Genomic DNA, 10479 nt, shown 5'->3' with positions numbered 1-10479 from the left:
GATGATAATTTCCTCTAACAATTAAGTGCTCCTTTATTTATAGATGAAGGCTGAACTGTGATATAAAGCTATTGTTTTCCTATTCCTGTTTCCTTCCCTTTTTACTGACTCTGGTTGGACACTATTAACATAGAATGTTGCGCTATATGGGATATCGGCTTGATCCAGCAGGTGTTTTCTTCTATTCAGATAGTTTTTAAAATAAAAAAGTGAAGCAATAGTTTTCATTTCTTTTTAAGACACTAAATTCATATCCATTAATTAACCCAATAATATACCTCTCTTCAGCCTGTCATAACTTTCAATTCCAATAAACTACCCCCACCACCAAATGTGACTATTGCCAATAATTCTGAGAGTTAAAAGTCTGCATACCTAGATAGCTCTCAGGTCAGGGAAGGCTGCAAAGATTCATTTGCAATATAAACCTCAGACCATTATCTTTTAAAGTTGTGAAACTGTATTTTCTTTGCTTGTTTGTTTCAATCTATGTAGATCAATAAATCATTGAAATCCATTAAGAATAGGTTTTGAAGAACACGTGGAAGCTACTGCTGAAAAACAACTAAAGTTCTTAAATATGTGCAGAATAAACTTTTAAGAAAAACAAGCCTATTTTTTTTAAAAAAATGTTTTCAATCACAGTTGTTGGCTTCCATCATTGCATGGATCTGAAAAAGAACCATATTTTTCTATATCTTTGAATGAACTGATATATTTTGAATTATCTACATAGGCATACAAAAGACACAAAGATCAAGTAGGTTAATTTCTATCTATAACAATTTTAATGTTAATCCTAACAAAATTTAAAATATATAAATTCAATCATTTAGTGGTTGCTTATTCCAGTGTTTATACAAGAAAATATATATATACATCTCAGGAAAAATCCAGGTTTAAACCACTTGTCAACTTTACTCCTGAAGGTGCATCTTGATTTGTGAATCTTTAAGGCCTTTGTATTCCAGTGTCCATTACTCTCTGTTCTTAAATTGTCAACAATGAGAGACATGGGTTAATGTAAGATGTAGGCTGTTGTAGGAAGATCTGAAGGTATTTCAGTTATGTTCCAAAGAAAGCCAATCACCATATAGATCCTGCATTCTCACACATTCATGTTTCTTGTCTCAAAGAAAACAATCAAACTGGAATGTATTAACATTTCTTCAAATGCTATATGAAAAGCAAAATATACCTTGGATCTAGAGAAGTGGATGGTTGTTAGTGTAAGATGACCTTCCTATCCCATCCTCCAACAAACTCTTGCCAAAAGTCTCTTTCAGGGATTAAGATACTTTCCTAAAGCAAGTAGGGTATGATTTATAGGCCAGAAAAAGGGATATTACAAAAAAAACTGACAGAAGTATTTTCTGCAAGTGAATTTTCATTCTTGGGTTGTGCCTCAGTCCAATTTTTAAAACAATAACAGATTCTGCTCAAAAAGAGGATAGAAAAATCAGCTTCTATTCTCCTGACTTTCTTCATATACTTTTTGTCTGGATTGAAGTCATTAATATTGATAATTAGCAGTTACTAATTATTAAAAGTAAGACACATTGATTTTTCATTATTTTCCCCTGAAATGACTAGAAAGGTATTTATTTATTTTTATCAGGCCTTTATTATTTTTATAAATAAGATTGCAAATATATTTAATACTCCTTTCTCTTTCTATTTTCTCCACAGCAACAAGCCTATGATTTGGGCTGAGCAAGAGTGACTGACCCAAATTCACCTGGCCGGCTTTCAAGCCTAAGGCAGCACTAGAACTCACAATCTCCTAGTTTCTAGCCTGGCGCCTTACAACTAGACCAAACTGGCACTCAGATGCATCTCAGTGAATTGACACCTAGTTCCATAACCTAACCATGTCTAGTTCTACATCTATGCATGTGTACATGTGCATACTGTATATTTAAAGATGGGCATATAAAAATGAAAGTGCAGAGCAGAGTGCTTGGGTATGCACACACACACACACACACACCCAACACAATTATTAAAGTGAACAAACTGGGAAAAAATAAACAAACTACAAGCAATGTGATTAACTGGGTTATAAACATGATTACAGGTTTTTAAACCAAGGTTTTGTTGCAGGCTGTTCAGTTACGGTAAAATCTTTCTGGAAACTATCCATGTAGTTTTCTCAGCAGGAGAAAGACAGCAATTTGCTGCTGTTTTCTTCTAGGATGTTGTTTTCAATATCCAAATATGTAGATGTTCTCAATAGTAATCAGAGAAAGCATTTCGGATTAAATACTCTCTCACTGAAGAATGGGGACAATTTACTAGATTTAAATTAGTTTTTAAAAAACCAACACAGAAAGCATTTGTAGCTATTAAGATAACATTTCCGGAAAGGATTTGTTTTTAGAAGCTCCTTTTGGTTGCTGCTCGTTGTAAACTGTCATGATTATATGAGGATTATTTACTAAAAGAAATACAAATAATTTTAAGACAGATATAGCTTTTTTAAAATAGCTGTTGGCTCTTGATATGTTCCCACAGCCAAACATGTAGCCACGGACATATGTTTCCTGCAACTCTCTTTTTAACACAGGATTCACAGGGCTTTGGGAACTCTTACAGGATAAAAGCATAATGAAATGAAGTAACAATCTCCAGATTAAAGTGCAGTAGGCATTTAAACTCCACTCCCCTTTTTATGACCTAGATGGAAATGGAAGTGTTTCACAGCTCACAGAGCACTCATTTTTAACTCTTAAAATGGCTTCTTTTATCCTTTATTTGTTACAAAAATATTTGAATTAGCAAAACCTAGTTATATAAGAGTTGGGGTCCAGTTTTTAGAATTGTATGTCAGATTCTTTTCAAACTCAAAATTTATTGCAGCAAAACCTGTCTTTTAAAAAAAGCAAAAGCTGTACAATATGTCAACATGTAAATTTTTTAAAATGGCATTGTGAGCTATACTGTTTCATTTTTAAAAATCTTTCAAAAATACATAGCTAAATATACAAACTATATGATAGTGTAATTTTAATGCTGGCATTTGCAATGAAAAAAGAAAGTTAAAAATCTGGCCCTAGAACTGATAAAGCTATCAATGTACTAACATGATATAAATAAACTTCAGTGAATGACATATACTTTTCGGAAGAGGTTTTAAGAACAAAATACTTAAATAGACATTAAACATCATCTGCTGAGAGAGCTGGGATATTTATCCTAGGTCGTGTGAAAAACGCCATCTTCTCTCTACAAATAACAAAAACATCAGTCATTATTATAATTAAGAATTAACGTTTCAACAATCAAAATCTGAAAATAAAAATATATCTTTAACAATGTACAATTTCATATCACTGAATTTAAAACCACTCTGACTAAAAAAAGAAACTCGTGTAATCTTGATAGTAATAGATATGCTACAGCATAAGGTTTACAGACCATTATGTCATCATAATTACCATAATTAGTAAACACATGGTATCATAGTTATCAATATATTTTATTGTATGTCATTTTCACCTGACCTCATTGTTTACAACTCCTCTTATTCAAATAACATGATTGAAATGACTACTGCCACGAAAGTTAAATGCTATTAAATCTTAAAGGAGCATCAAAATTCTATTTTTTTACATAGCAAGTTATGATATTTATTGTTTTGGTCCTTTGGAGGCAATAATTTAAAAAGTGAAATACAACAATTTCAGTACCTGGTTAATTGTTAACCAGAACAATAAATAAGTATTTTAGCAAAGCCTGATCATTTCATTTACATAGTGAAGCATTTGCAGTAAGTTATTTCAATGAAAGCAATTTAACTGTTGAAACATTGCCATGCCACTGCCAGAAAAGGATATGCTTGCTATAAAATGCCAAACACAATTCATCAGAAGATGAAACTGATGCAAATATGATTACCTTGTTTCAAATATTAATGATAATGAATTAATGAGTGAATCTAGATAAAGCAGAAAATATTTTGAAAGGATGCACAAAAGAAAAAATATGCAAAGAAAAAACTATGTATTTTTCCTACCTGAATGATTGCACCTCTAGAGGTTCTTTTTGGGTCTGCCCTCGTAATCTATGCACATCTTTAGCAGCTGCCCTCATCATTTTATCAGCCTTCCGTTCATACTTGCATCCAGCCTTTACGGTCTGAAAGATGAGAATGGAACCATTTATTTAAATAGGAGTAAAACAAATTCTTTCCTAATCTGACACATAATATTAAAAGTAGTTTATTTCTATGTTTGAAATGTAACAAAGAGGGAAAACATATTTATTTAGAAATAATACAAAGACTGAATGTGTGTTTAATTGTTTAATTGCTGCGGTTGCTTGTACCAATTGAGGCATGGGGGGGGGAGAAAAAGAAACAAATTAGTGTATTTCCTGAGAATTGTAATATTATCAAATCTCAATGGATTAATTTTGCCCAATTAAAAGAAAAAAAGGGGTGGAAAATGTTGAATCTAAAAATTAGAACTGGAATGGAGGTCAATAGAATCTTATGAATTAATAATCTGTCATTTAACACTTGCAAAGATAGTCATTTTTTCAAAGAACAAGAATTGATGACAGATGTATTTTAACTAGAGTCATATCATAGATTGTTTCACAGTCCTGCTGAAAACTGAACGTGCATATATATTACTGTGTGTAATATATGTATTATATACTATAAATGTTATAGAGTAATCCTATGAACATTGGAATATACATTTATATTGCAACAGGGTATTATATACAATGAAACCTTGTTTTAACAGATTCATTGGAGCAAGTGACATACCGTAATTCACAAATATCTACTAAAATATATTATCATGGCAATTTACATAATTTATGTGATGCAAATGGCACAAATTACTTCATTTGCATCAATTTGTATCATTTGAATAAATGACTTTAACTGATGTAACAATATAATTTGCATAATTTATGTAATTCAACTATAAAACACATGATGACAATCACCATAGAGATTTGGGCTGTGGCACACAAGTCAAGGTGGATTATATCAAGAGTCCAGATTATGTATAAATAACTGTAAACTAGCAATAATACGTCACATTATTTTTAAAAAAAACATTTAAATTTACCTGTACCTAAATCATGTTTTGGGCAATATATCAAGGCAGCATTTATTATACATTTGAATTTTATTAAGAAAACAAGATTAATTTCAAAGTACTGAATACAAAAGAGGGGCAGGTTTAGGTCCCTGACAGCTGTACTTTTGGTGGGAGAGACTTATTTCCAGAGACTAGAGAGATGATATTAAAATGTAACTGCATTATTGAAATTTTCCTCCTGCCTTCCTTTCCTTCGGGGAAGAAAAAAGTCATACACCCCATGTCTTATGACACTTGCCTGAAATTGTCATGTCAGTGATTTGGCACTCAGGGGAATCCCAGGTGGCTATAGAATGCACATTCCAAATTTGTGTGTGGAGCATGAGCTTTTTAAACCCCTCCTCCCAACTTAGTCACTTCACATTTGCCCTATAAATGCCATGATTTGAGATCATTCAGTTTCGAAGGAAATATGGCATTACTGTGGGACATGCTGCTTGCATAGAAGTCAGAATGCAACTAAACATATTTTAACTCCCATTAAAATAAAGTTGGCCCTTCACAACCAATAAGATGTGTTTTTATTAAATCACTATTGGATCGTACTGTCATTTGGAGAAACGGAAAGTGAAAACCAATTTTTAGCCTTAAGAATACTTGCCTTTTTCTCTACCAGTCTCATTAACATCCTGAATTGGTCATTCTCATCTATGCATCTGGGTAAGTCTTTTTCCCCTTGACTTTGAGCTTGCTCCAGCTGTTCCTTTAGCTGTTTGAGGACAGAAATCTCTTGCAGCAACTGACTATGCCAGGTCTTTGACGCCTGCAAATCTAATTCCAGGTCGAGAGAAGTACGGATCAAACGCTCAGGTCCAAGAGTTTTAACAGAAGACTGAAAAAAAAACCAATATAATTTTAATATACTAAAACTCCATATTGGTGTCTATACCTTAGCTGATCTCAAAAAGCTAAGCAGATCAGGCCATATAGGATCCCACCAGGAAATATGGTTGAAATAGCAAGGTATGAAACAATATGATTGATAATATCCTGGAAAAGAAAGTCATTGCAAATCCCTTCCAGACTGTTGCTAAACATTCCTATGTGTATACTGTACATCCATAAAATCACCAGGAGTCAAACTTAATTCAAAGGAAACATTATACTTTTTATATCATCTTTCTATGTTGTGAAAATTTTAAAAGCCACCTTATTTTTACATCACAAGCATTTGTCATTACTTTTAATTTATACTGCTTTAAATAAGTAACAATCCTTACTATAATTTATAATATTGAAATTTTACTAAGTTTAAGCACTGTTGTACTTTATGCTGTCTCCATACATAAAAAAAATGTTCATTAGCCTTATTAACCAAGCAACTAACTGATCAGCTAATTAAAAACAAATATAAAGAAAAATTAAAATAAAAAACTGGACAATATATAAAAATATTATTTACCCGTTTCATTCTGACACTTCGTCTCTCAACAGCATTCCGAACAAAAGGTGGTTTCTTAGATAGTGTTGAACTATCACTATCACTACGATTAAGCTGGGGAAAAAAACAGGAAAAAAAATCAATGGTAGAAGATATTGTTTCATCTATATTTAGGAGCTTATTCCATTTGGAAGAAAAAAAATAAATGTATTTATTTATAGTATAAAATGTATACACTGCTTTGATTCAATGGGCCTCTAGCTGATTTATAATATGTATTATAGAAGACAATATATTCCCTCTCTCTCATTCTAATTTTAGCTGTTTTCTTCTCCAAACTCTTGCTCTTCCTCTCCTCTTCCTCACTCTTTTTCATAGGCCAGTTAGAATAGTGATTGCTCCAGCCAGTTTATTTCTGTACCTTCATCTCCTCTGCTCCCCAACAATGTTTTGTGGCATAGCCCTAACTACCTCTCCAAACTTTGACTTTGGATGCAACAATTGATCTTCTAACTCATCTTGTCCATCAGACCGATTGTGATGCTATATTATAGCTTCCAGCAGTACCTCTGGTGTTTTCAATACAATGAATCTTTGTTGATGGAAATGGGGGCATATGCATGTTCTTTTATCCATTCTTTCATTGCTCACCTCAGTCTCTGACTCAGCTTTTCCACTTCTCCATTTAACCTCTCATCTTGTCTCTCTCTCTTTCTCTCTCTCCTCTCTCTCTCTCTTCTCCCCAACCCTTGCCATTTTGGGTTTTGTGGATTTAAATGGACCCATGGCGTTTTAGGTTCAGATCAACAAAATGTGAAGAACCACTATAGCAGGGTGTCAAACTCATGGCATTATGGCATCGTAACATGACATATTAGGCCTTTCCCCCCTTCATTAAAATGGGCGTGGCCAGCATGTGACGCATCTGGTCAATGAGCCGGGTGTTTGATAGCCCTGCATTATAACTATAAATAGCTAGGACAAAAATTTTAAAACAATTTGCCTCTCAGAAAAAAAGCATGAGTAGGGAAGAATGTAGTTAATCTCCAGGGGCAGGCTAATAAAAAAGGTACAGCTCAGAAATCCAACATAAGCTTTTCATGCTCACGACAATTTGTTATTTTCTATTCCTTTCAGCAGATGGTTCTAAGTTGCTTATTTCACTATAAATGGCATAAAAGCACCATAGAATGTCTCTGCTTTCTTTATGGGGCAGGGAGATGACAATCTTATAATTGGCAATTTCCTCTAAAATTAAAGAATTCAAAATTTGTTTTCTTTGTGCTCTTTTGTTCTGAAAATTAATTTAAATATTGGTGGTGGACAGAGTACCACCCATGTATATTTAGACACAAATATAATTTCATATGCAGGTAGTCCTTGACTTACAACAGTTCATTTAGTGACTGTTCAAAGTTAAAACAGCACTGAAAAAGATGACTTATGACTGTTTTTCACAGTTATGACCTTCACAGCTTCCCATGATCATGTGATCAAAACTTAAATGCTTAGCTATTTGTTCATATTTATGACCGTTGCTGTGTTCCAAGGTCAAGTGATTCCCTTTGCAACCTTCTCACAAGTAAAGTCAATGTGGAAACCATACTCACTTAACAACTGGGTTACTAGAATAGAATAGAATAACAGAGTTGGAAAGGATCTTGGAGGATTTCTAGTCCAACCCTCTGCTTAGGCAGGAAACTCTACTTCTAGTCCAACCCTCTACTTCTAGTCCAACCCAACTTCTAGTACACCCCTATATGTGTGTGTGTGTGTATATACATACATACATACATACATACATACATACATACATACATACATATATATATATATATATATATATATATATATATATATTAGATTTTTTACAACCCTTGGTAAGCCCCAATTATGGGAGGAAGCTAACTGCTTCCATCATCTGTCAATCGGCTCGTCACAAGAGTCCATCACGACAGAAACCCAATATTTTTACTGTTGCCTTTGTTATATTTATGGGTTTTTTTTGTGCTGATATCAAATATGGGAGGAAGATCACTACTTCCATTCTCTGTCCTTCGGCTCGTCACAAGAGACCATCCAGGTAGAAACCCAATATTTTTACTGTTGCTTTTTTGTTACATTTTGTTGTATTTGTGCTGATTAGCAATAGCAATAGCAATAGCAATAGCAATATTAGCAATAATAGCAATAGCAATAGCAGTAGACTTATATACCGCTTCATAGGCCTTTCAGGCCTCTCTAAGCGGTTTACAGAGAGTCAGCATATTGCCCCCAACAATCTGGGTCCTCATTTTACCCACCTCGGAAGGATGGAAGGCTGAGTCAACCCTGAGCCGGTGAGATTTGAACCGCTGAACTGCTGATCTAGCAGTAGCCTGCAGTGCTGCATTTAACCACTGCGCCACCTTGGCTCCTGATAATCCCTTTATTTATTTATCAGCACAAATACAACATACATACATACATACATACATACATACATACATACATATATATTTTAAGAAATCTGCCTCTCGGTAGAGTACCTTAAATTTCCAGTTGTCATCCATAGCAAATCACTTCAATGTTGTAAGTTTAAAAATTTTATTCTGTATGTAATTACAGAATCCAACTACAATGCAACAAAATCTCTTTGATTATTTGCCTGTAAAACAGGGCAGAGCTGCTTACTTATGAGTTATTTCTCCCCAGTGCTCTTTACATATCTAGGGCGTTAAGTAATGCTAAATAACATATTCTTCTTGCAAAGCTATTGAACATATCAGACAAGCAGCATTTAAGTTTTAAAGCTGCATTTTTTGCTATTTTGTGCTAGATAGGTAAGTAAACTGAGATGTTCTGAAGGATTTTCTTCATTTCTTGTTTACTGTACTAAACTATTCATCTATAATATGATGCCTGGAAACCTTGGCATGTGTCATTTATTCTGTGGATTGATGCCAGAAGGTCTGCTTTAAAAACAGTAACAAGAAGATGATAAAATTGTATAGCCTATTGCTTAGAGTTGCAACTAATCAAAGAGAAAATGGGATACCTAAAAATCCTGATGGTGTCAGAATTTGTGAGCAATAATTTTATTTATTTAACATATTTATATGCTGCAGTAATAAAAAATGACTCTCAGTGGCACACATAAAAAAGACCTCTTAGGTGCCTTCAGCAATTGATGTGCTGAAGGAACCCAACATTTTTCAACAGAACCAGCCCATCCTTCATGAAAGAAACTTCTTGACAGTGTTTTCCGTCTTTTGCTTCTCAGACCAAGGCTAAAGAGTGTTTATTTATAGTCCTGCCTGATCCTGCCTCCTGGTGCTAATTAATTATAAATAAGCATTTTATCAAAAAGCCAAACCCCCACAGATGTAGCTACAATGCACTGGATTCATTCATGCTTGGCTGCATTATAGGCTGCACTTGAAATCACTGACATGTTTACTTTCAAATTGCCCTTATATTCTTTCTTTCTCCTTTCTTTCTATAAAAGTCACCACACTTGATTCATAATTGAGCAGCAATATAACTGGCACAATATATAACTTGGAAGAAAACAATATGGTAATATTTATGCTAAGCATCTACATCTGAATTCTAGTAAAAAGGTAAAGGCTCCCCTTGCACACATGTGCTAGTCATTCCCAACTCTAGGGGGTGGTGCTCATCTCCATTTCAAAGCCGAAGAGCCAGCACTGTCCAAAGACGTCACCATGGTTATGTGGCGGCATGACTAAATGCCGAAGGCGCACGGAATGTGATTACCTTCCAACCAAAGGTGGTCCCTATTTTTATTCTTGCATTTTTTATGTGCTTTCTAGTACAGTTGGGCAATTAGGAACTTTAGAATTCTTGACAGATAGGAGCTATGGTTTATCAGATGAACTTGCATTGTAATATTACACACTATATATAATCCTAACAAGCAACACATTTTTCATTGGAATTTACTGCATAGCTACAGAACTATTCAAATTATGAACATAG

The 10479-nt window shown here is 33.9% G+C and overlaps 1 protein-coding gene across 2 annotated transcripts in view; it reads right to left on the bottom strand.

Moving 5' to 3' along the window:
• Positions 1-2156: 2156 nt before the first annotated feature.
• The window catches only part of WWC1 (WW and C2 domain containing 1), a 94354-nt gene continuing 86031 nt past the window's right edge, over positions 2157-10479 (bottom strand). For both annotated transcript variants that reach the window (XM_032210642.1, XM_032210641.1), the window contains 4 exons: positions 6520-6612; positions 5719-5949; positions 4016-4137; positions 2157-3225 (listed from right to left, as the gene is read on the bottom strand). In XM_032210642.1, coding sequence (XP_032066533.1) covers positions 3159-3225; positions 4016-4137; positions 5719-5949; positions 6520-6612 — 513 coding nt within the window. In that variant the 3' untranslated portion in view covers positions 2157-3158. The remainder of the gene's footprint in view (positions 3226-4015; positions 4138-5718; positions 5950-6519; positions 6613-10479) is intronic.

This window comes from Thamnophis elegans, chromosome 2 (genome assembly GCF_009769535.1).
Source record: "Thamnophis elegans isolate rThaEle1 chromosome 2, rThaEle1.pri, whole genome shotgun sequence".
NCBI lineage: Eukaryota > Metazoa > Chordata > Lepidosauria > Squamata > Colubridae > Thamnophis > Thamnophis elegans.
The sequence above is the reverse complement of the archived record's forward strand: the minus strand, read 5'-3'. Positions and strand labels throughout refer to the sequence as shown.